General features: G+C 44.6%; 1 protein-coding gene across 2 annotated transcripts in view; it reads right to left on the bottom strand.

Moving 5' to 3' along the window:
* DOCK5 (dedicator of cytokinesis 5) overlaps positions 1 to 26842 on the bottom strand; it is a 145138-nt gene that overhangs the window by 18911 nt on the left and 99385 nt on the right. For both annotated transcript variants that reach the window (XM_083588262.1, XM_083588263.1), the window contains exons 29-45: positions 20868 to 20962; positions 19122 to 19200; positions 17293 to 17393; positions 14334 to 14392; positions 13366 to 13520; positions 11549 to 11634; positions 10734 to 10890; positions 10612 to 10652; positions 10367 to 10457; positions 8296 to 8415; positions 5635 to 5724; positions 4600 to 4704; positions 3888 to 4029; positions 3617 to 3698; positions 2887 to 2971; positions 1918 to 2004; positions 106 to 282 (exon numbers count right to left, since the gene is read on the bottom strand). In XM_083588262.1, coding sequence (XP_083444388.1) covers positions 106 to 282; positions 1918 to 2004; positions 2887 to 2971; positions 3617 to 3698; positions 3888 to 4029; positions 4600 to 4704; positions 5635 to 5724; positions 8296 to 8415; positions 10367 to 10457; positions 10612 to 10652; positions 10734 to 10890; positions 11549 to 11634; positions 13366 to 13520; positions 14334 to 14392; positions 17293 to 17393; positions 19122 to 19200; positions 20868 to 20962 — 1752 coding nt within the window. The remainder of the gene's footprint in view (positions 1 to 105; positions 283 to 1917; positions 2005 to 2886; positions 2972 to 3616; positions 3699 to 3887; positions 4030 to 4599; positions 4705 to 5634; positions 5725 to 8295; positions 8416 to 10366; positions 10458 to 10611; positions 10653 to 10733; positions 10891 to 11548; positions 11635 to 13365; positions 13521 to 14333; positions 14393 to 17292; positions 17394 to 19121; positions 19201 to 20867; positions 20963 to 26842) is intronic.

The following is a 26842-nucleotide window of genomic DNA, read 5'->3' on the forward strand; positions in this document are numbered from 1 at the left end:
GCTGTTTCAGTTTGTGCATTGTTTCAGAAACTGCAAGCTAGGTATGTTGGCTTTTAAATGCAAAATGCACTTCACACTAATCTCTACTCTGCAGCGACAGCTGACCTTCTCATAATTGGTGTATCCACCCATGACAGCCGGATCGACAATGCCATTCAAGAGCATAGAGAGAGGGTGAACGGGCAGGGTGCGGTCCCAGGCATGCTGCTGAACACAGTTGCTGATTTTCTCATTCGTCAGCTCCATCGTTTCAATGGCATTCTCCAAGGGACTTATTTCCTCCTGAGAAATGCAAATACAGGAGAGTTAAGGCCACATCTAAAATGAACTCTTCAGTGCAGGTCAATGTGTGCCCAACTTTCCAGATCCATATAATACGCCATGACTTTTTCCTGAGTGATGTTGTCCACACTATGGACCATAACTGAACCTCTTTGACATGATACAGTGATCCATACGGGAAATCATCCCAAAGTAAAAACTGCAAAAATTATCACAAGAGGGCAGTATTTTCAAGCCCAGTCTTTGGCATGGGGTTTTTGTTTTGTTTTGCACTTGTCACAAAAGGTTTCAATATCAGGAGAGGAAACATCTAATAATGTGAAACTTAGGCAGCTTACGGACTTTATCATCTCAGGAGGACATGCATGCACTGGTTCTTAAATGCGGTGGAAGGGTGGGACACAGGGTTGACACCTTTCCCAGCCCAGTTCCCTCACTCAGAGTGGTAGCCAGAATGCCAGATTATGGAGATGTGAATTCAAGTCCCTTCTTAGACATGAAGCCCACAGCATGATCTAGGGGCAGGCATGCTCTCTTTCTGCAATTCTCTTCTCTTTATCAGAGCCTACCTCACAGACTTGTTGCATTACTAAAAATGAGGGGGAAACCACTTTGAAGAGCAGTGCACAGGAGGTTCTGCTCCTAGTGCAGAGCTTTTTGCTGCATTCTGCAAGATATGGCTTTGACTTTGACCACTAATCCTATGAAATCCTAGGTACAAAAATTGAACAAAGGTCCTGCAGAATGTATTAGAAATCTGATGTGGCAATTCTCTGCAGGCCACCTTATTTCCCTCACTTATTGAGTATGATGGAACAATTGGTCCATCATGACCATGATAAACTTTATGTATACACAGAAGACAGGGCTGACCCAAGACATTTTGGTACCTGAGGTGGACCCTAAAATGGCACTCCTCCTCCCCATCAAAGAAGGGGTAAGGGTAAGAAGATCTACATCAGGAGCAGGGGAAGAAAGACACTGGGATCTGCTGCCCCTGGGGATCCAGCTCCTTAGGCGGTCACCTCACTTTGCCTCATGGGTGGCCTGGCCCCTGATAGGGGAGATTAATTAAACATACAGCCAGGGAGAGGGGAGTTCCTTGTAATTTTCAGGGCAGCTGCCTAAGTTGCTGAGGACAATGACACAAACAGCAGGAACAAATGACAGGGGGCCTGATCTAGCCCAAGACCACAGTGGGAGTGGGACAAAAGATTTAAGCCATCTAAATTGCCATGCCAGGGTTCCCATTCAGATCCAACTCACTCACCCCTTTCTGTGCCTACAATTCACTTTCAAAACATCTGACTGCAATTGCCAACTGTGTGAATAGTTTGGCCCTCGGATGAAGAGGGATGAAGAGGGATGAAATCTTCCCTTCAGTTGCCGGTTGTGTCAACTGTCTATTCAGATCCTGAGTGCCAGGATGGCACAATGGCTTAGCGTTGGACTTGGTGCCTGGGAAACTAAGAGCCTGGGCCAGTCATTAAGCTTTCCATCCTTACCCACTTCACTTAATTGTCACAAAGAGGACGATGGTGGGAGAAATCATGTGTGCTACCCTGAACCCCATGAAGAGGAAGGATAAAAATGCAGTGAGGGGAAAAATTAACATGCATCCTCTCAAAAGCTCACCACTGCAACCTGTTTGACTTCAAACCACTTGAGGATTCCTGGGAAGGAATAGGCAGTTGTGTAGGTGGTCCTCTCAATCCACATAGTCTGGAAAAAAGCGAAAGTCAAAGCAGAGGCAGTTACAACTTCTAGCTGGGTTTTTTTGGAAAGGAATGTAGCTCAGGGGTAGAACGTGCAGTTTGCATTCAAAGCACTCTAGGCTCAATCCCTGGCATCTCCAGGTGGGCCTGGAAACCCTCTCCAAGGGTAGAGGCATTTGTAAGCACTGTGGACCTGGGGTGGGCAACCTTTATTCTGTTGGGGGCTGTATGCTGGCTGTGAGTGCAGTGAGAGGTGGGTCCAGCTATCCCTTTCCTTCCCTCCTCTCTGTGCTATCCTTATTCTTCTCTTTCCCTCTCTCCCCATCCAGCAAACTGCTGGGGAAGGGACAGGTGGCTTTTGCCAGAGGTCTTTAGTTGATCACTTGCATAGGGCTTTGGAAGATGACATTAAGCTGAGAGCCACAGGCAAACCAGGGTTGCAGCTGGCCACCCCTGGCGAAGACAGCACTGAGCTAGATGGACTCAGCATGGTCTGCCACAGAATCACAAAATTTTAGAGTTGGAAGGGACTGTGAGGATCATCTAGTTCCACCCCCTGCAATGCAATGCTGAATATGCAGCTGTCTCACGTGGGGAGTGAACCTGCAACCTTAGCATTATCAGCACCATGCTCCACACTTTCGCTTGTCCCATGCCTAGAAACCATGAGTCCAAACTTTTTTTCCATTTGCCCCTCCACTTCCCCTGAGGAAACCCAGAGTTTTCCTCAGAAAAACTGACAGACGTTTGTTCTGATTCAGCAGTAAACAGTGGGTTTTCCCAGGGAAAGCAGTGGGGCAAGTGGAAGTGTGAATGAGAACTGCAAGGTAACAAAACCCAGAGAGAGAAGTAGAACCTCAAAGATTGCTCCAAAGGATGAAGGACTTACTGCAAATTCATTCTCAGGATCTTTTTCTCCTTTTCTGAATGGCCGGGAGTATCTGAATTGTTGCACTTCATTGGATCTATAGAAGCTAAAGCAGTAAACAAGCAGATCAGCTCAAATCAAACCACAAGAAGCATTTCCAGTCACCATCCAAAATCAGGAGGTCTGACACTATTATTTATTTTCATTATTGTAACAATTTATTTCTACATTATTATTCTGTTTATTTATATCCAGCCTTTTTCCGTGACAGGGACTCAAGACAGTTTACAGCATAAAATAAAAACAGTTAATGGCAACAACTTGGTACCAGGTTACCTCCAGTAACCTTATATACTCCTGCTGGGTCACTTCAATCATCATGAAGGACACTCTTAGCTGTGCCATATGCTCCAAAGTTTCACCTTATGTCCACTAAGATCAGGGTGTTTGCTGTGATAGCCACAGAGCAGGTCTGGATTAGCCCTAAAGCAGTGGTGCATTTGAACCAGGATTGGGGGAATGGAGGCATATAGCTCCACAGGTAAGAAGAGTTGGTGTAAACTGGAGCTTTACACAGCATCACAATATGGCACGGGTCTTCTAAAACTGACACAACAGTAAGTATTGAGCTGTTGCTGTACTTCAGAAAGAAATCCAAAGTACAGGCAAGCCAACCCATGACTGAAGCCCAGTAATAGTACTTGTTTCTAGATGTGCAGAAAGGGTTGATTAGTCAGGAAAAAGTGGTTACTTTAGAATCTGCTCTGGAACAGGCTTGTCCTTGTAGTTTGGTGGGAGGTTCATTACAGGTTTCACTATGAAGCACTGGACATCTGTGTGGTGTGCGTTAAGGACAAGAAATAAGAGGAAACGTTTGCTGAGAGCAAGGGTGCGTAAAAATGATTGCTGCATTTTCAGCTGCTAATGTGTACACAGCCTAAGACTCCTACCTAACTCCTATTCCTACCCACTGCTTTATATTGTCCAGCTTAGTCTCTAACCAGACTCCCCACAAAAGATACACTGCTTAAGAGACGTTTTGATCTCTTCTGTGGGTGGAGCAGTGCTGCTCAGCTTCTCAGCATTTGGAAACTGGGTCAGTAATTTCAGGTTGAAGTCTTCCCTCCTTTCATATTCCTTGCCACGGTAGATGAAGATCTTGTTCTGTGACAAGGATCAGACAGGAAATACAGCAGTGCTATTAAAGTTGCTAGTCTGGACAAATTCCCATGGCCCTAAATTGAGAACAGAACATACCTGGCAAGCCAACAAAATGGACACAAACATAAGCAATACTGCAGAAGGTCCAGATTTAAAGGACTTATTGATTCTGGTTTCATAGAGCATGGTCTATTTCAGTTGCTCCAATTTAAAAGAAGGGACCTTGGATCCAGCCCCCATCCCTACATCACCACTGGAACGCTCCTTTTCAGGGTCCCTCCACCAGCTAATGGTATCAAAAAGCCACCAGTAGTAGATCTACATCTGCAGATGTATCTGCAGGCATAGCAGAAGCCTTTGTTGTGGACATGCCATTCCACTGGTGAAGTTCTTCTCTGTCAGGGAGATGCACCCCCTCAATTCCAACTCCTTCCAGCCAGTGGACCTGAGGGTTAAGTCTGCTCTGCTCATTGTAATCTAGTTTGCAGTCAGCAATTCAGATATCTGACATATTTTAAAGGGTTATTATGGGCCCATAAAGGGTTATTATTGAGACCCCCATATCATTCTTACCCGCAAAAAGGAGGGGAATCCATGGCCAAAATACCCAACAGCAAAATACTCTGGTTGGGGTCTCATTGCCTTCATGATGTTCTCATAGAATGTGGCCCGTTTTTTCTGTGTATTAAAAAGAAGAAGGGTGGGCGGGTGCTGTTATACAAAAAAGTAACCCGATCAAGGAAAAGTGTTCAACCACATTTCAAGTTTAAAAAGCCACAGCCCACAAAGCTGGAAAGATCACCTGCTCCTCTGTGAAGCTGCCTGTCTTAACAGTAGCCTCACAGGGGCTACTGGCATGAACATTTAGGAGGGTGGCAACCAAGGTAAAGTTAACGGTATCCCAACTTTGAAATACTCTCCACTGGGTTGTCTGCCTGGCACCTAGTTTAACGACTTTGAGGTGCTAGGTTAAGGCATTTCATTCATTCACCCAACTTTTAGTGATTAAGAGGTATATGCTGCATGCTCTTCTGCTCTTTCTTATAAATTTATGGGATTAAAAAACACAAAAACCCAAACCCATCAGAACAGGTTAAGCAAATAGGACTAATTCTCAAAATGCCAGTTGCCAAAATGCACAATATTCACAGCAGGGGAGAGAAACCTCTGGTCCAGGGTACAAATTTGGCTCTCCAATACTCTTTGTCTGGTCCTTTGGACTTTCCCCGGGCCACACCCCTTTAGAGGTCTCACCCTCTTTCCAGATGTGTTTCACACCCTTCTTTAGTATTTTCCTTTGGCTGAAATGTATCCAAATGCCTCTTGCTATTGTGCAGCCCTCAGAAGCTTGCCCAGAAGGGAATGTAGCCCTGAGTCTCAAAAAGGTTTGCCATCCCTATGCTAAAGAATGCATAGGGATACGCACAAGCATTTTAGCTCTCTCTCTCTCTTAAAGCCTCAAGTACACTGAAGCTTCCTGTGCCCTTAATCTGCAGCTGTTGTACTCAGTCAGGAGGACAAGAACTCTCCCAGATCTCCACCCCCCCAAAAAAATAGCCCACAGCAATCCTCCCAACCCAGCAAAGGACAAAAAGCCAGCCATCTTACCAAGAGATTGCCAAGGCCCTCATAATCGAAAACCTTGTTCTCATACATGTCAGCAAGTTCCTTGCTTAGCTGGATTGCTTTCTCCCACATCTTCAGGAAAGATTTTTTTAAAAAAAATGAGAAAAAAGATCTATTAGCACAGATGATACCCAATGGACCAAACTTAATTCTGAGAAGTTAGGCTTCTAACAGATGCCAAGGATGCTAATAAGAACTACCGGTAAATCCATAACACACACACCTTTCTCGCACTTAAGCAAGTTAACTTGCATGTTCCACTAGTCATACCCAGCAGCTAAATTCTCTGCACGGAAGCAGAGGTTCATGATTAGCAAGCCAGAAGAAGGCAAATTATATGCTTTAGATTTCCCAGTGATAAGGGTATCCAAAAGGAGCAGGAGCAACCAACTCCCAGCTAAATTCTACTCAGAAATTAACAGATGCAGGTTTGCCATGTCAATTAATTGCAATGGATCTACTCTGAGTATGACTACCATTGGATATAAGCCTCAAAGGGGATCTTACACAAAACAGTCCACTACATAGATGAGCAACAATTCTCATTAAATTGCTCTTATAAATCCAGTAGCAGCTAAGAAATTAAAGCTACATGCTATGTTGGGAGTGGGAGTTGGAGTTAAAAGGTGAGTCCTGGATTAGAAAATACTTAAGGCTTGGTTCAGACAAGCACCTAAACCACTCCCTCCTGCTCCTTTCCATACAAGACGAGGAGAGATAAAACCTCTGCTTTCACTTTGGAGAAAACCAGAGTTTTGGAAACTGTGGTTTGTTCCAATGTTAGTTAAGTTAACAAACCAGGATCTGAAGACATAGTTTGGCCAGACTAGTGATGGGAAGCCTCAGGTCATATGTGGATCCCCAGGTCCCAGTATCTGGGTCTCGTGACTCTCCCAGGCCAGGGGTGTAGTGTGGGTTGCCAGTGCCCATGGCGAGGCAAGTATTGTGCCCAGTAAACCATGGCCAAGCACTACTGGGGCGCATGCTGGGGGAGTGAGGAGAGCAGTTGGCTTGGAGCAGAGGCAGGCAGGTGGTTGGTGACCAAGTGGTGGCGGAGGGCGCTAGCAAGGAGTGGTGCCATAGCTCTGTATCTCTCTCTTGCTCCACAATCTGCTTTTCCTTCTCCCTCTCTTTTCTTTCTCTTCCCTCTTCCCCCTTCCCCCCATCCTGCTTCCCTTCTCTCGTTCTCCTCCTGGAAATGGCAGCCATAGTGGCTCAGATGGTTGGTGCTGGGGCTCGGAGCCACAGCCCAATGGATAAACAGTAGAATGTAGAATGAGCTGATGGGAGTGATGCTCGCGGAAACTGGGTGGCAGCAAGCTGCCGGGGGGGGGGGGCGTGCAGTGACACAGATCTGGCACCGAGGAAATAAGGAAGCGTGTATGCAGGTGCCCCGGATGGACTGAGGGAACTAACGTCAGGGCAGCCTCTAGCTCTGCTCACCCTCAGGACCCGAGCTTGCTCATTCTCCCTCTCTGTTTCCCTTCCCTTCCTCTTCTCCCTTCAGGCCCAGCCGCCTCCCCCACCCCTTTCCTCCCCACCCCTCTCAGAGGTGCAAGCCAAAGAGCCCTGCAAAGCTTTCAAGTCAGCTGCCTCAGCCTGTCTGCCCGCCCAGCCCCTTGGTTTGAGAAGGGTACAGCACTCAGTGGTGGGGGACAGGATGGGACAGAGAGAAGGAAAGCCTTGCTGTGGACATGGAGTTGCTGTTACCATTTGTACTGGAATGCTGCCATTCGAGTAAGAGGGAAAGAGAGCACTTGCAGTGGTGGTTCCTCTTTCTCATCTCCCCCCCCCCACAGGCCTGGCACATCGTGCAGTGCACAAGGGCGAGCTGGCCCAACCCTGTCTCTTGGCTGGCCATGGGGTGGGAAGTGCATGGGCATCCCTGAGCTGGCCACAAGGCTGGGGTGCCTGGCTGTGCCTTCCCAGAATTTTGTGCCTGGCACAACTGTTCCCCCAGCTCCCTCCCCATGCTATGCCACTGTCCGGGCCACACCCCTCACTGGTCTGCTTCACACTCTATTGAAGAGGACTTTTTGCTTGGCTTGAATGTGTCCTGGAAGTATAAAAATTACTCTTGCTTGCCTAGGTGAAGAGGCCTTATTCCACCTGCCTTGCCCCACCCCCCAGTCTCTGCTTCTCAATTTGTATTGTATTATTTTATGCACTGTGGCTTGCCGTTGTTTTATTCATTGTGGTTTAGAAATTATTTATTGAAATTGTTAAGAGTGAATTTCTGTTTACTTTTTATATGCTGATATTATTATTCTATACTATTCTAGTGATTGTTGAATGTTACATTTTTTATGTAGGATGCTTATTTTAAAATTATGTTTTATTATCACGTTTTTGTATTGCATTGATTGTTATAAGATGTACATTCCTTGTTTCTGCAGCTTGTAAACCGCCTTGAGTATTGTAAGATAGAAAGACGGTATACAAATTTAAAATGATGAGGGTGATATATGTGTGCACATCTATCTATCTGGCTTTTGTGTGGTTTGCACACAAGAGGCAAGTCATATAAAGGTGAGAGTCACGTCCATCATTCTGCACTTCTTGAGCCACACCCACCACTACCATGAGGCCAATGAGAAAACTGTCCTGGAAATTGTCTGCCTCACCCTGCTGTGACAGACTCACCTTGCCTTTGTCAAAGAACACAATGATTTCTTGATAGAGTTTCTCTTTCAATTCCTGCTGCGAATAGACATAGTAACTGTCCCTCTGAAGCAGATGTGGAGCACATGGCTTATCAGACCACTAGGATAAAGGAAACAACAAATCAAAGAGTTAACATATTCATTCTGAGAAGGGTACCTGAGGGATGATATGACAGCATTCTTTAAAATACTAAGAGGTATGTCATACAAGGCTTGTTCAAAAGTTACACTGAACACAGGTACAAGCTGTTGCTACCAATGTACAACTGTTGTTGTTTTTTGTATGAAAGGGTGTACAGTTTATAAATTCAGCTGTTATGTATGCAGACGGTACACTTGCTGAATGTAATGCTTGAAGGAGTTGGATATGTTTAGCCTGAAATTATAGAACAAGAGGAGGGAAAAGTGAAACTACAGAGTTATGAGAAACTGAAGTCTAAAGTAAGAGACTGGCTTCATTATTACCAGATAAATGAAGTATTTAAACAGGACAGGAAAATTGGCTTTCAGGTGGAGAGATCAAAATTAGAAACAGAATTGTTGGAACCCAATACTAAGAATTTGTCAAGAATGTACAACTTGCTGTTGAAATGGAATACACAGGATGAGATGGTTAAATCAGCTATGATTAAATGGGCACAAGACATTGGTCATGACATTATGTTTGCTGACTGGGAACAGTTATAGACCACCGGTATAAAGTTTATGGCATGTAATGCCTTAAGAGAGAATATTATGAAAATGATTTATAGGTGGTACATGACCCCAGTCAAGCTTGCAAAAATTTATCATTTGCCCAATAATAAATGTTGGAAATGTAATGAAGCTGAAGGTACTTTTTATCACCTTTGGTGGACGTGCCCAAGGATCAAGGTCTTCTGGGAAATGATCTATAATGAAATTAAGAAGGTACTTAAGTGTACCTTTCATAAGAAACCAGAGGCCTTTCTCCTGGGCATGGTAGGCCAATTGGTGTCAAGGAAAGATAGGACGTTCTTTATGTATGCTACAACAGCAGCAAGAGTTCTTTTAGCAAAGTATTGGAAGACACAAGAACTACCCACGCTGGAAGAGTGGCAGAAGAAGGTGATAGATTATATGGGACTGGCTGAGATGACTGGCAGAATCCGCGACCAAGGAAAAGAGACGGTGGAAGAAGATTGGAAGAAATTTAAAGTTTACCTTAAGAATTGTTGTAAAATTAATGAGTGCTAAAATGTCATGGGTAATGTAAAACAGAATTGCAACGATAAACGATTGGGTAAGAGAAAAAGGATTAAAGAAATTGAATCATAAGTAATTGAAATTAGGGGTTGCTGAAAAAGTTTAAAACAGGGATGCAGAAAAGGGAGGTATGGGGAAGTCGTTGAAATAAGGTTTAAGAAAAAGAGGTTATGAAATTATACGTGTTTATATGTTTGTTTGTTTATGTATTGTCAGTTGTATTGTGTTTTAATATATGTTGGAAAATTATTAAAAAAATTTTTTTTAAAAAAAGAAGGATATGTTTAGCCTGGAAAAGAGGAGACTGAGAGGAGATATGATAGCCATCTTCAAATATCTCAAGGAAGAGGGAACAAGCTTGTTTTCTCCTGTTCTTGAGGGTAGGATTCATACCAATGACCTCAAGTTACAGGAAAGGAGATTCCAAATAACATACAGGAAAAGCTGACAGTAGGAGTTGTTCAACAGTGGAAGAGTCTCCCTGGGGAGCTAGTGGACTCTCCATTCCTTGGAGGTTTTAAAGCAGAGGTTGGATGGCCATCTGTCATGGATGCTTGAGCTGAGATTCTTGCATTGCAGGGGGTTGGACTAGATGACCCTTGGATCCCTTCCAACTCTACAATTCTATGGTTCTATGAATGTTGCATGTAAATAACTGTGCAAGTGTACAGCTCTACAGTTGTGTATACAGGTTGTACACTTGTTAAATAGGAGGGCAGAGTTCTTATTTGGTGTCTTTGGACAGAGGTAGCTGGATTATCCGTGCTAAAAACAATCCTGACATGGCTACTGCTACGATGCCACCCTTTAGCACCTAAGACACTTACCTGGAGCAACTCTGCGTGAAGGAGAAGTGTGTATGCTGCCTCGGTGTAGTTTTCAGAGCCTGTGTGTAGGTCCCGGAGTTTATACAGGTATCTAGAAAGGGAAGAGAAAACAGATTATCATGGAATCACATGCACAGAAGATGTTCAAATATCATTTAACTCAGCCTGTTGATCTAAGGCAGAATTCTCTACACAATGATGCTTCATACCAAAAAGCAGTGAAGCCTAAAGGTAACATGGCCTACCTGATGTAGATATCCTCTCTCTTCTTTTCTTTATAGAAATTCTACAAAAGTAAAAAAGTATGGTTGTGAATAACTGAACTGATTTTTACAAATAAGAATAATGCAAACCAAAAGGTATATACCAGCACATTGACAGTGCAGCTCATGCGGTTTTCTTTACTCCCGTCATGCATGATGGCCCGGTAATCCAAGAGGTTTTCTAGCAGGCTGCTAACCAAGAGAGCAAACACTTCGCCTGAGCTTGAGAGGTATTTGTGCTTCCGACAGTGCTCCAACAGGCTGCAGGGTCATGTGTGTGGTACAAGGGAAGTGGGAGACAAAGAGAGAGAAAACCAGTAGTTTATAATTAAGTTTTACAACAAATAAATAAAACATTATGGGTTCTATCCAATGCTGGTTATACCCTGAGTAGACCTCTTGAAATTAATAGAAATTGCTAACTTGGCTCCAATACTTCCAAGGGCCCAGTCTACTCTGAGTAGAGGTTAGTTGGATTCAACCCTATGTTGTGTTAGGGCCAAAGTTGCACTAGCGGAAGTCTGCAGCGGGGAGGCACTTTTGTGCTAGAAGCCTTCCAGTCATGCAACTTTTGGATCCAATCAATTGAAGCACAAAAATAAAAAGTCACATCTTGGTGGCACATAAGTATTGTTAATAATACCAATGGCAGACACCGCAACTGCAGAACATTTTCAAAAAATATCAATGAAAAAGCAGCTTTTAAAGCTCTTTAAAAGTTTTTTTAAATAATAATAAAACTTTTTTAAACATTCACAATCATTGATCTCAGGGTCTCCAGGAACAGTGCCTTTCAGCCATGAAATGCTGGGGTAAAAAGGGAAATATCTCCTGAAGGTTAATACCAAGAGAGACAGAGTCACCTCACCAGGGAGAAAAGGGGTTCTAGAAAGGCAAGCAAAAACACTCACACACTTACAGTTTCTCCAGCAAAATCTTGTATTGTTCATCCCCACGACCACCTTCAACTTCCTGATCCAGTTTTGTTATCAGCTCATTTTCAAACTACAAGTTGACAGACAAAAAAGCAAAAACACGCACAGAGAGAATGATCTATTGTTGTTCTACTGCAGGAGTGGACAGAGGATAGATTGAGATCTATTAGATTACTGGGTGATTTGCAAGATATTGGCAAGGATTTCTGACTCAGAAATGTTTAACAATAGTAGCAGCAAAATGCCTTGTTTTCACCTCAATTAGGCAGCTGAAATAAAGAAAGCTAACTAGGACTGGACTTGTGTGTGAAAAAAGGCCTACGAGTTCAGTTCTGTTCAGGTGACGGTGAAGGGACCCCTGACCATTAGGTCCAGTCATGACTGACTTTGGGGTTGCAGCGCTCATCTTGCTTTATTGGCCGAGGGAGCCGGCGTACAGCTTCCGGGTCATGTGGCCAGCATGACTAAGTTGCTTCTGGTGAACCAAAGCAGCGCACGGAAATGCCATTTATCTTCCCGCCGGAGCGGTACCTATTTATCTACTTGCACTTTGACGTGCTTTCGAACTGCTAGATTGGCAGGAGCAGGAACCGAGCAACGGGAGCTCACCCTATCGCGGGGATTCGAACGGCCGACCTTCTGATTGGCAAGCCCTAGGCTCTGTGGTTTAACCCACAGCGCCACCCTAATCTGTTCAGGTACTGAAAACAAATATCTAGGCTTGGAATGTGGCTCAAAAGGCACCCTCTTCTTTACTTCCAACAGGATGCCAGATGCAACCTGACTCAGGTAGATTCTGGGTTCTAGTAGAAAATGAAGCAAATCTGACAAGCCAGAAATCTGCCAATCCTGTTCCAACGCACACTTTTGCAACTAACAAACAATGGCAAATATGGCAGGCATTTCTGAACTTCCTACATTAAAATAGGTTTGCCTAACAAGAATATTTCCAAATAATTCAATCAAAACACAAAATGATGCGTATTAAGGTATGTGTGATGCGAAACATTAACATTACAAAGAATAACTAATTCTGTTTTGTCTGTCTGTTATGATTATTCCCAATATAATTTCCAACCCATTTGCTTAAGCTCGTCTCTCTTTGCTCTGAAGTAGAACCACACATTTCCTGCTGGTCCCCATGCGATTTTAGACCAGGAAGATGGAGGTTAATGCTGGATCTGTGCCACAATTGAGGGTGAACTATGACGCCATCATACAGAATAGACCCAATGATGTCATTCCAGTATGTTGCCAGGTATGCAAGGAGACCTAGAGCCTCTCAAAAGATAAATGACTGGAACACACCAAGATGAGAGTGGAGGAGGTCGTGCAGAGACCACAAGATGATCCCAGCCACCTAGTCTCTGCTGGGAGAGTTGGGCACCCCTAAATACAATATCATCTACTCTTGCCAAGAAGCTCACTGTGTAGCTTCTTTACACATATCAAACAAGTAAGGGGCTAAAGAAGTCAGAGTAGAGAGCACTGGGCTAGATAGACAAAATATTATGACCTGCCTTAGATAACTTCCTATTTACTGAAATCCCTGCTAGGAACCTACAAGGGGAAACTCTTTCTTTCCTCTCCTCAATAATCCCACTTAGATCAACCTTCTGCTAGAAACCAGGCAGCCACCCAGTTGAGACAACCAGCTGAACCGTGGTTTGATGCTGGTTTGTTTATCAACTCTATCCTTTGTTCTAGAAACTCTGCTTCGAAGTGCCCAAACCCAAATTCTCAATTTTCCATTGCCTCCACCTTCCCTTATTTTGCTTCCCCCTTACAAGCTGGTCCATACCATATGGAAGTTTCTGCTCCCGCTGAAGTTAAATTCACATTGCATCATGTCAAAAAATATAGGGATGGTTGCTTTTCGCAATTCGGGCTCAGGTGTCAAGGTCACCTCCAGGATCGAGCCTACCATAGAGGGGATGAACTTGATCTTGTGAGGCCCTGAGAACAGAAAAAAGGGATTAGGGGCAAAGCAGATGGCTGCTTTGCCTGCTACAGGTCTCCAGGGCAAACATAGGCAGATGCTTCCCAACCACTAATCGGCTCCTAGTCTTTCATATGCAAAACACACAATGGAAGCATCTGCTGCTTGACCACTCCCTTTCCACCTCCCCTAGTTCCTGCAGGGGACTCTAGGATTAAATTCTTCTCTGACACAGATGCACAAGATGGGTGGGTGGGAGAAGGGGAAGGGGAAACACTAGGGGAAGCTGACCCCTGGAGACTGGATTACTTCTACAATTGCACTGATATCAGAATTAGTTAACTGGGCTTTATTTCAATTATTTGGAGAAGTGCTGCAACTGCTTTGTCTTCAGAAGGTCCCATGGTCAATCATTGGCACCTCCAGGTAGAGCTGGGAAGGGATTCCTGGCATGAAATCCTGGAGAGAGGATGCCAGTCTTATAATGATATGAGAAGAGCCTGCTGGATCAGGCCAATGGCCCATCTAGACCAGTATCCTGTTCTTACAGTGGCCAACCAGAGAAACCCTCAAAGCAGTATTTGAGCACAAGAGACCTCTCCCTGCCTGTGATTTGCAACAACTAGTATTCAGAAGCATGGCTGCCTCCCAATTGTAGAGGCACAGCACAGCCATCCTGCTCTGTAGCCTTCAGCAGCCCTCTCCTCCATGAATTTGTCTAAACTGTCCATGTGGATAATACTGAAAAAACCTCTGCAAACTCTCTGCAGTTGGTCTCTGAGATTCTCACAGCTGCTTCCCCAGGTCCTTAGGTGGTGCATGAAACTTACCTAGATTGTACCACATGTCCCTTATTTTGAAGCCAATGTCCTTCCTCATGTCCCCATATCTACAAGGAAAGTGTGTGTGAAAGAGTGAAGGAAACATCCAGGGAAAATCAGTCAATTAATATATATTCAGAGAGCGCATCATGGCCGCTTCATTCTCCTGCGGTGAGGAAAGCCATGCCATAGTATGTTGTCTGAACTCATGCTTGTGTTATAGCTCTCTCCAGACTACTACTATTATTAGACTTATTACTACTACCACATTACCCCTCCCCTTCACAATAAGGCAGGTTACACCAGTATAAAAGACAGTTTTAAAAACAGTTTGAAACAAATTGCAATCACAGCTACAGTGGGGCCCAAAAATACATATTTGAAGTATCAAACGCCAGGGTAAAAAGGCATGTTGCTGGCATATGATGAAAGCTGTACAAGGAAGGTGCCAGGTGCACCTGTGAGGGGAGGAAATGCCACAATTGCCACATAGAATGGCTTCTCCTGGGTCACCACTCCCTAAACCTCTGAAGGCAGTGGAATTACCAAGAGGGGCCTCCTACTGCTGATCTTAAGAGCCAAGAGGGTCTGCAGCGAAGTTTTTCAGACTGTAGTCAAGACTCTTCCTGTGGTTTTGGCTGGGCTAAGCCCCAAGCCCAGGTTTGGATGGCACACTAAGCCAAACTGTAACTAAGGGCAGCAGCAAAAGAACCATTGGAGGAACAGAGTGGTCTTGATCTCACCAGGAATCCAGGCATATATATCAAAACATGCTTACACCAGTGTGGTATAGTGGTTAGAGTGTCAGACTAGGACCTGGAAGACCAGGGTTCAAAATCTGCACCCCTCCACAAATCTCACTGCATGACCTTTGGCCAGCTACTGCCTCTCAGCTTAAATTGGGCTTAAATGAAGACAGGGAGAACCATGTGCACCACCTCAAGCTCCTTGGAGAAAAAGCGAGGTCCAAAGCAATGAATGCAATAACCAGGCCACATTCACTTTCTAGAAGTTGCTGGACTCTGATATCCATCAGCCCCTGCCATCACAGCCAATGGTCAGCGTTGATGGGAAGGCTAATCCAGCAACATCAGGAAGGCCACATGTTTCCCTCCCTGCCATGAAGCACAGATCTTCAGCTTGTGGGCAATGAGCCCATTGCTAGGCTGTGCTCCTACTAAGTGTGATGCACCATGGTCTTGCTTTTACTTGTTGTTAAAAAAAGGATGACTAGAAAGAGAGCGGAAAGATTAAAGGAGAAACGCTCCACACATCTGATGGAGGCAGATTCTAAGGGATAAGCTTGATATGATGCCAAGAGTCTCACTTGATAGGGACAAAGAATAATTAATAGGAAAGGTGTGAGTGGTGGAGGGAGATATTTCCATTAGGACTGTGGTGCATGGGGTGTTTAATCTCTTCCTTGCCTGCTGTGGCTCTGAGACACCCGACTCCCACCCTATATAGCTTTCCTAGCCACACCATCTAGTTATTCCCTGATATTTGAAAGCTCACCCTGCGATAATTAGATAATCTTAAAGTGTCACGAGACACTCTGCTGTATCTTGTATTGATTATTATTTTTTTAAGCTAAAAGTGAACCCCAGGTAGCAGTTTGGAGTTAAAGGTAGGACTCCAGTTGTTGTTGGTCCCAACTCAGTCTCAGCTAGAATGGTCAATGGTCAGGCATGAAGGGAGGTGTTGCTCAGGAACATCTGGAGGACCCCAATCTGGTTGGGGAAGGTGGAGTTAATCAAATACCCACCCCCACCCACCCCCGTTTTTGGATCAATTCAGATATGTACTATCTGCAGACAAGCCATTTCTAAAAACAAACAAACAATGTTTTTACTTGTAAAAACTGCAAGTGGCAGGTGGCATTTTAGAAGAAATGTTACCCCTACTTCTACAAACACAGGAAGAGAATGCCTCTTCTAAGACGGCGCTTGCTTCAACATAGGCAGACACCAAAAGCAATGTGAGCATGTGTTTTTTCTTCAAAACTATTGCAGTCATATGCAAATGTATTGTTGTTGTTGTTTAGTCGTTTAGTCGTGTCCGACTGTTCGTGACCCCATGGACCAGAGCACGCCAGGCACTCCTGTCTTCTACTGCCTCCCGCAGTTTGGTCAAACTCATGCTGGTAGCTTCAAGAACACCATCCAACCATCTCGTTCTCTGTCGTCCCCTTCTCCTTGTGCCCTCCTTCTTTCCCAACATCAGGGTCTTTACCAGGGAGTCTTCTCTTCTCATGAGGTGGCCAAACTATTGGAGCCTCAGCTTCAGGATCTGTCCTTCCAGTGAGCACTCAGGGCTGATTTCCTTAAGAATGCATACATTTGATCTTCTTGCAGTCCATGGGACTCTCAAGAGTCTCCTCCGGCACCATAAATGTAGACAGATTTAATCAGTGGTGGCTGGTTCATTAGAAGAAATGCGGCAGTGTCCCATCAACCTCAGCCTGTTCTCAGCCAGCCCCTTGCCCGAGTTCCTACTGCCAACCAGGACAGCGGGTGGCCCTGCCTGGCAGCTTGCGCCTCATTCTCAGTTTTGCCCATTGTAAAACTCAGAAGGGAGGAGAATGGGGACAAAATGACACTGCCTGTCAGTGGCCCAGGCGCCACCTACTGTTGCTCTCCCTGTCCTAAAAGTCCTAGTGAGCACTGGTCACTACTCGATTTAATTTTTAAAACTGATTTGATCAAGTAAGATTTGTGTATCCTGGATCCAGAGAGAGAGAGGAGCGGTAGAAAGAGGAAGGCAATTGCCATAAAGCCTGAAGGCATGACTTGTGCTTATAAAAACCACAGCGGATGCACACTGGAGAGTGACAATTGGACAAAGCTCCCTAGGACGTATTTGCCACACGTTTACAGATACATCTGTCTCCTTCAATACATGCAGCTGAAAGTGCAAAATGTGTCCCCAGTAAGTTCAACAGTGGGGAGAAACTCACATGAAAACTTACTTCTTGACTATCTTGCTCCGTTTAGCCTGGGAGAAGCTCTCCAACTGGAGAGATTCGTGGGTAAGAAAGGCCACTGCCAAGTGAAAGTAATTATTCCACAGCTGTGGAGGAGAGGAAGAACATGGTTGAAACACTGCACAGGACAGATGTCACAAGTCTCAGACCTTGAGCAGGGATGAGGAAACTGTCAGGGCAGCCATATGCCGCTTAAGCACAGCTCCCATCATTCCCAACCAGCGGTCATGCTGTTTGAGTATATTGGTTTATAGCTGGTTGCGAGTGTGCTGATAATGTAAGGATATGCTTGAGTGGAACTGAGCAGCATTTTAGTTGTAATTAAATTGTGTTTATTGTTGTGTTGGGGCTTGGAAATATAAAGGGATTGGCTTGTTCAGCTGAGTGATTGATTGGTGGGCCGAAAAGAGCAAGTTATTCTTTTCCTTTTGCCTAGTTGTTAATGGCATTATTTCAAAAAGTTGATATTTCAGTTGTTATTCTTTTGTGGATTTGTTATTTACATTGTGCTAAAATGTGGGGCTTCCACTGTATTTCTTTAGAATCAATTCTCATGTATATTCAGAGGTGGATTTAGGGCAGTGCGACTGGTTTCCCCACACAGGGCGCAGGGGCCATGGGGCACCTTCCCGTCTCCTTCCTAAAGCCTAGTTAGCACTTACCCAGCTTTGGGAAAGAGGCAGGGGGCTCTAGCACCCTGCCAGAGCCTCACACCTCCTTCCCAAAGCATGGTGCTTCCCTTAGTTTGGGAGAGGGGAGGGCTGGAGGGCATCAGATTTTGGCCTTGCACAGGGGGCCATATTACCAAGGTCCGGCCTTGTGTATATTGATTTTTTCCTGATGTTTACGAGGATACTCCATTTAGCTGTTATTTAGTTAAGAGTCAGTGAGGTGTAGTGGTTAGATTGCTGGACCTGTGAGAAAAGAGTTCAAATCTCCACTTGGTCATAAAGCTCACTAGGTGGCCTTGGACCAGTCGCTGTCTGTCAGCTTAACCTGCCACATGGGACTGTTCTGCTAATAATATGAGGAGGGGTGGAACCATGCACACCATCCTGAGCCCCTTGGAGGAAAGAAGGGGTATAAATGTAATAATAATAAATAAAATAATCATGGTTTTCCATTATGCAGACTTTTCCTGGTATTTTTTTATATTAGATCTTTAAATTTATGAAGTTTTAAAATAAGTTATATCCTGCTTTAAACACACACACAGATGTATATGCATAGAAACTGTCTAAATAAATACAATATAAAAATACACATTTTGCTATGTTTTTGAGCTGAAAACTGTATCACAAAAGTTAGAGGTATGAAATCAGAACTAGAATTGTAGAGTTGAAAGGGACCACAAGGGTCATCCAGTCCAGTGTTTCCCAACCTTGGGTATTCAGCTGTTTTCGGACTACAGTTCCCATCATCCCTGACCACTTGCTAGCTAGGGATGATGGGAGACCCAAGGTTAGTCTAACTCCCTGCAATGCAGGAATCTTTTGCCCAATGTGGGGTTGAACCCACAACCCTAAAATTAGGGTACCAGCTGTTCAAAGTCATGTATTGGTCTGGGAGGTGTGAATTAGGTCAGTCCCATTTAAAGATCTGGACAAATCAAAGTTTTCCTCCATCCCTACCTTCAGGCAGGTGTTTCTTTCTGAGCCAAACAGCTAAATACCATCCAACCTTTCAACCTTGGCACCTTTTTTTGATTGAGAATCCAATTTCAAATGGCCATCGCCAACATCTTTTACAAGAGGTGTTTGCAGGTTCAGACTTTTAGCATTCATGATCAAAGCAGGACTGCATTTCATCCTTACCTGTAGTTCAAAGCTTGCCTGATCGAGAAAGAAACGGTTGAGCACAGAGGTGTATTGGTTTATGGCTCGGAGGAAAATCCTGGAAAAGTAAAGTCCGTACAGATGAGAAAATGTCAAAAAGAGAGGCTCAAATCTCTCACCCATCCTGGTAAAAAAAATAATAGGTGGTGGCCCACATGGCACTTGCAAGATATTTGATGTGATTTGCCTCACACATTTTCCCAAGTAATGGTGTCAATCAGTCATTTTTATTTATTTATTAAAGGATTCATATACTCTTATAAAATATCAGTGTAGCATGCACAACCTGCTCACATTGCTCACCAACCCCACCTACCCCCTACCCTCCAGCTGAACATCTAACCCCCCTGCAGCAATTCCACCTCCACTACCAATTGCGGCAAACCCCCTCTGCGCACTCCATAATCACCATGGGTCAACTTGTAGTTTTTGTGTGAGGTAAAACTTTGATACCTGGGACACTCAGGCAGATGAACATGTAACAAAGATTTATTATGTAGAACAAAGCTGGAAAAACAAATGCTGTTTCAGGAGATAAAATTATTTGAGGGAACAGTTAACTTACTAATAATTATACCAAATCTAGTGGATATTACAGGCTTCTAAATAAGGTAGTAAATACAGCGGAGTGTGTAACCTGAAGCGTATGTAACCTGAAGTGTATGTAACCCGATGTACCACTGTACACAACTTCTTTTAAACTTCAGTTGCTTATTTTAAGTTATTACTCCTCAGATGTTACGGGTTTCTAGACTAGATGGTAAATACTCTGCATATTTCCAGTTATTTCACTTCAGTTTTTAACTTAGTTGTTGTGTAGATGTTACAGCGTAATACGTTGGTTCTTAAAGAAGGTGGAACTTTCTGTCTGTTTCCCAAACTCTTCTCACTCCCACTCCTGAGGTACCTCTAGAAGTATAACAGACCCAGGACCTCCCCCACCCCTTGTGACTGGATTTCGATTCTTCTCTTCCTAGAAGATCTCTCCCCTCCTGACTGACATGAGACCCAAGGAGATGGTATCCTCACAGCTTCTCCTCCCCCAACTCAGCCCCCCAGTTCACTCCTCTCTGAATACTCTCCCAAGACACCACACAATGTCTTCCTGTCTAAGTTATGAGGCTCCTTTCTCTAGCTGGAGATATTTTCCTCAGAGTGGCTGTCGCACACAGACCAGAACTGAACTATCCCTGACTCTCCTTCTCTCCCTCAATCCATCTCCCCATCTGAATCCTTTCTCAGAATCGGCTCCTTTTATTCTCCCTCCCAAAGCGCTGGCTCCACCCACCTCTTGGTAGCCAATCAGAGAGAGGCTCCAGCCCTCTGGTGGAATTCTGAGGCACTGCATCACCAGACTCTGGTCTGGCTCAGCTGTCCGTCACCCCCCTTGCCAAGCCCCACCCACTCCCTTTTCACCTCACCCCCCCATCCCATTGGCTCACAGCTCCTTCAAGCCCCACGTATCCTCACAGCTCTTCTATGCCCCTCCATCCCTGCCTTATTCAAACCTCTGTGAGCGGCAAAATGGCTACATGTGGCAGAGATATATGAGAGCATTCTTAGGTTCAGGTTAAATCTTTAAGCATTTCTAACATGGCTTCTATGAATGTGAAAAAAGTCACAGCTTTATGCGCTGCGCTAAATGAATAAATTAAACCCCCATGTTCCCATCTTGGGGGGGGGGGGAGACAACGTCTAAATCAAGTATGGGAACAGACTTTTTACCTGCTCTGTGTCATGGTCATGACCATCCAGTCATTTGCATAGACATTCTTGCCAATCAGATCCTTAAACATGATGAAGGTTTCCATCAAGAAATCCTATAAAGCAAGGAAAACAATTAAAAAGGGTGAAGGGAGTTATATAAGCCCAGAATCTATACCAGCGGACAAATTCCTGTACATCTCAAAAGAATGGGGATGAGTCCAAATCCAGGAAATGACATCTTGATAGCAAATCTAGGGAAAGATGTCCTGTAAATCTCTAGGTTTTATTCCACAGACCTGTCTTTCGGTCGAAAATAACAAAATTACTTTTTAATAGTAGTGACATGCTTGTTGTTATGATGGGCTGGTCAATGTGCAGGAAAAAGAGCTTGTGTACTTCAAGGTCCCCCAAGGAGATGCAGTGTGTGGACTTTGTGGATACATTTATGCGTACTTAGGTAGTGGGGCCTGCAGCAAAATGTTGCAGCATGGAGTGCTTCTGTTCAGTATTCTGGTCAGCTGCCCATGCTCTTATACAGGATAGTCCATTTTATTTCTCAACCCCAAGGACCTCAGAACAGCCAGTCCCTCTCAGCCATTTGCCACAAAAGAAGATTTTTAAAAAGTCAAAGATCTTGCACTGCAAAATAAACTGGATTTAGGAAAGGTGACTGTCTTCAAAATAAGTTCTGCTTAGAGCAGCCTCACTGAAATGAATGAACCTAAGTAAGTCACGTCCATTAATTGCAAGGGGCCTATTCTGAGTATGACTAACACTGGATACTACCCAGAGACTCCAACAGTAGTAGGGACACTCCCTGTAGTAAACTGTCAATTTTGAAATAAATCAAAAGACAGCTGGCTGCCTTTGCCTACTCCGTGCCAACACAGGAAGATCACAAAAAGTCTCCATTGCGTTCCTTAAGATCCCCAGAGCAAGGGCACAGCGTACAGGATGCCTGTAAAAAAGGGAGGGTTGTCTCCCAACACTGCCAAGCGCCACACATTTGCAAAGGTCACACAGCTGTGTTCCAGCGTGCTCCCCTGGGCACCATCAACGCCAAACATGGGACCAGGAAGGTGCCCGCCTCTTGCCAAGCAATTTCCCAATATTCCTTGCTCTGAGAACTAAGGAGGAAAGAGGAAATTGCCACCTTATCTGTGGCACTGCACATCTGGGGGTCAAAACTCTTCAGTCAGGTCAGAGTCAAACATCTGCACTGCCACTGGGAAACTGTGGTGCATTGGGGAAATGTTTGCTTGGTTTTAAAAACGCAGTGGAGGTGGGGCTGTGCATTGGTCCATAACAGGAGAACCTCAGCCAATTTCCCAGCCCTGACTCCTCTCCCCTTGGGTATGTCAGAATAGGCACCTGGGCAGGCACCATGCCAGGCCATTAGAGGAATGTCAGGCCTGTGTGCGCCTCCCTTAGATGTGTGCATCTAGCCAGCACAATCTGAGAGCTTATATTCCTTGACTGGAGAGAAGGACTGCATGGGAAGGCAAGAGGCCCCCACAAGCCCCTCACCCCCAATTCTCTCAAACAGCCTGGCATATGTATATGGAGTGAGCATGTGGGGGGTGGGAAGAGAAAGGTTCTACTAGGCCCTATAGCATAGGGATGTGTGTGTGTGGTGTGCATGCATGGCGGGGGGGGGGGGCAATGCAGTTTCTACCTGACCTTCAGGAATCAAGATATGATTCCTGACATCTTTAGAAATCTGAAGGGCTGTCATATGAAAGATGGAGCAAACTTGCTTTCTCCTGCTCTGGAGGGTAATAACTGAAGCAATGGATTTAAGTACAGGAAAGGTGATTCCGACTAAACACCAGGAAGAACTCTTTGACAGCAAGAGCTGTTTGACAGTGGAACGGACTCCCTCACTGGATGTTTTTAAGCAGGGGTTGGACGGCCCTCTGTCACGGATGCATTACCTGAGATTCCTGCATTGCAGCGGGTTGGTCTAGATGACCCTCAGGGTCCCTTCCAACTCTACAACTCTATGATTCTATGGTCATCCCTCCTCCCCAAGCTACACCATTCACAGGTTCTGAACTGCACCCTCCTCCAGTGCTTTTGCCTGGCTGGGAAAAGTCCTTGAACTGTGACAATGCTTTCTGCTTGCCTGGATGGAGGATGGGGAGTATTCAGTGCAGAAACCTTGAACTTTTGCAGCACTGCAATGTAGCCTACTGTTCAAAGTTAAGGGTCACACCAGCAGTTTTTTCCAGCCCCCTCCCCGGCTGCACTCACAACTGCATTCAGCCCCTGGAAAGCTGCCTATGAGAGAATGCAGCAACTCTGATGGAGAAAAGTTCCTTTGTATACAGGGTACCTGTGTGTGGCTGGACCGAGCACACAGTGTCTGCTGTCAACATGCAGATCAACCAAAGGCCAGTCAACACAGTATGTTAAAAACATGACTACATCCCACGCGTTGGTTGGCTCATTTTTAAAGAGCAGCCCAACAATAAGGCTGTTGTCAGTGTTTGAGAGAGACACAGTGGCTGGGAACTGTTTCTAAGACCATGAGTGGTTTATTCTGATTAATTCTGTTTGAATATCTTACATTTGTTTATTTTTTTGTTACTGTAGTCATGCTGATTTACCTTATGATTGGATCGTGACATTGTTGTTCATTGGACCTGTTTACATGATTTTGTATACTGTTTTACTTTGTTCCCCACTCTAGTATTGAAAATATTTAGTAAAGAGCAAGCTATAAATACTGTAAATAAACAATAAATAAGCAAGACCATAGAGCCCAAGACAAGACACAGGGACCCTCACAAGGTGGTCATTCATTAAAAAGGTGTATGGCTGGGACCAAAGCACTGTTACAGAACTGGAAAATGAAACTGTTTCAGAAGGATTGATGGGGTTGGCTGCTTGCTAAGGGAAGTATTGCTAAGCCTTATCAAATCAATGCTTGATGTACAGAATTCCAGGAGACGCAGGGCACCACAGAGATAAGAATTAACAGACTAATAATGTTAACTCGAAGATGTGGGGAACCCATGTCTGGACTAGAAGGCCTACAAGTGAATGGTTGTTAATTTTACATAGGAATGAAATTTTCCCAGAGATTAAAAAAAAACCCCACTGTGTGTATATTGACTTGGTTACTATTATTTTACTGTGTCCAAGCTTGATTTGGGGAGTCAGCAAAGTGCGTCTTGTCTTCCTGATAGAGTGAATTTCTTTCCCTGTCACATTGCCAGCAAAACAGCTTTTTTCTGAAAGCTGAGCTCAAAGCAACTAACAAAATCAAACGTTAAAAGCAGGTGTAAAAACAAGATCAGAATCTACATAAAATGCTCAATAACATATAGAAAATAATAGATCCAGTTCAGCCCCACTAAAAGATAAGCAGAAAAGGAAAGTCAAGAGGCCTGGGTGAATTCAAAGGAAGGTTAAGAGGCCTGGTGATGGTGACACTCATGCTTGCCTGGGGAGAGAATTCACAAAGAGGGAGCCACCACTGAGAAGGTCTGTTCTTGTGTTGTTACCCTCTGGGCCTCCCATGGAGGTGGCACACAGATTAGGGCTTCAGCTGATTAATGTAGGATCTGGGTTAATGTGAGGAGAGCCAATCCTTGGGGTACTTGGTTCCTGAGTTGCATAATGTTTTATAGGTCAAAGCCAGCTTTGAATTTGGCTCAGAAACTAAATGGTTGCTAGTGCTGACTTTAAAGGCAGCCCCACATAAAACACATTGCAGTAATCTAATCTGGAGGCTACCAGAATGAAGACAACAGAAATTAGGCTATTCCTGTCCATATAGGGTCACAGCTGAGCCATTAGTCAAAGTGGATGGAAAGCACTCCATACCACCAAAGCAATCTGAGTCCTAACTAACAGTAATCACGAAGTGCCCGTAGTACACACACACCTATTCCTTTGTAAGCTATTATTATTGTTCTCATTATTGCCAAAAATGGATTGTGAACGAAGTAGACTGGACCTGGTGCCCGCCAGATGTTTTGGACTCAAAACGTTTCTTTCGAAATGGCCAACATTTAGTGGCTTGAGTTCAACTTTCCCCAACCTGATCCTCTCCAGCTGGACTCCAACTGCCACCAGCCCCAGCTAGCAGGGATGATGGGAGTTGGAGTCCAACTCATCTGGAGGGCACCAGGTTCCAGAAATCTGCTCTAGAATCATCACAGCTATTTAAGTCATGACTGGACACATGGCTGATTTAATGAACCATTCCCAGGTTCAAGACATGCCATGTATTGGCGCTTCCAAAATGGTGACATCAATCAATGATCCTTCGGCCTTTCTTCAAAAGAAAATTGACCCAAGGAACTAAAGATTTATCACCTTGCTTAAGTGCAAAAGGATGAGCTAGACATTGGCCTCTCTGATCACTGATGAAAGACAGCTGCTTGGAAAAGGTAGCTCTGCAAAACTTGCTTGGAGAGAATTTCTTAATCTGTAGTCACAATCCTATGCACACTGGCGAGGGAATAAGTCCCACTGGACTCAGTGAGGTTTTCCTGCTCAGGAAAGATGGGCTTGTAGCCAACTGATTTCTACTCAGAGTAGACTCATTGAAATTAATGGCCTAACTGAACCAGATCTATTCATTTCAATGAGTCTACTCTGAGTAGGAAGGACTGGAATCGGATACAACCCATGGGTAGGATCTGGATGCTACGCTGTTGATTTTTGTCTGTTCACCTGATCAGCACATGTACACAAACACCACACAGCTCAAACATTCAGGAATTCCTGCTTCCTGCAGATGGCAACATTTCTCAGCAGATCTAGGGTGCTGGAATCAAAGGAACAACTGCCGAATGTTAACAGCTCCTCTTGACCAATATGCAATTGTTATAAATACCCATTAAGGAACTACCCGTGCCCCAACAGAACAAATGTAATCTGAGCTATTGCTAAAAGAAAGAGGCATATAAACATTTTAAGCAACTAAGAACATTCCAAGAAGAAAAGTGACTAATGGAAACAGAGAGAGGTGTGGCAAGTGTGACAACCTAGGTGCAAATTTTGGTTGTCAATCAAGACTGAAGCCTTGCAGGGGGTCTTCAGCTGATGATGCAAGAAATGGCAGAAGGGGATTTAGGCTTTGCACCAGTAACCCTGCTCTGGCTAAATAAGGAACTACAGGGAGAAAAGCTACATCAGCCAAGGAAACCTCCTTCTCTCAATGGTCAGCACAGGTCAGATGACATACTTGACCAGCGAATGAAGGCTTCTGGGCAAGATTTGCTTGCGAGTCTGAGCAACAGGGAGACCTGCTTTGGTTGAAGACTTGGTTGCAAATTAGTCTGCACACTCTGGCCAGGTCTGGAAGCAAGGCTATAAAAACAGTAATTCCAAAAGCGACTCTGCACTTGTCCTTGGTTGATTCCCCACCCTTCCCTTATTACTCCATTTTTTTAAAAAAAATAAAATCCTAACCTGTGTGAGAATAATGGGTGGGTGGCCGGGAATTAGAATCATAGAATCATTGAATTGGAAGGGACTCTGAGGATCATCTAGTCCAACCCCCACAATGCAGGAATATCCAGCTGTCCCTTACAGGGATCAAACCTGCAACCTTGGCTTTATCACCACCAGGCTCTATCCAACTGAGCTATGGACATGTTTGTCTGATACCTTTTATAATATTGAGATTTGTAATTGGATTTTGTTGGTAACATGACCCGTATATTGACTGTGGCAACTGTATGTTACTGCCACTGTGAGAAGTAATTTGCATCAAGTTACTTTTCTTTTTTGGGACGCAGGTGGTGCTGTGGGTTAAACCACAGAGCTTAGGACTTGCCGATCAGAAGGTCGGTGATTCGAATCCCCATGACGGGATGAGCTCCCATTGCTCGGTCCCTGCTCCTGCCAACCTAGCAGTTCGAAAGCACGTCAAAGTGCAAGTAGATAAATAGGTACCACTCTGGCAGGAAGATAAATGGCGTTTCCGTGCGCTGCTCTGGTTCGCCAGAAGCGGCTTAGTCATGCTGGCCACATGA

This window comes from Podarcis filfolensis, assembly GCF_964270895.1.
Source record: "Podarcis filfolensis genome assembly, chromosome: 15".
NCBI classification, from domain to species: Eukaryota; Metazoa; Chordata; class Lepidosauria; order Squamata; family Lacertidae; genus Podarcis; species Podarcis filfolensis.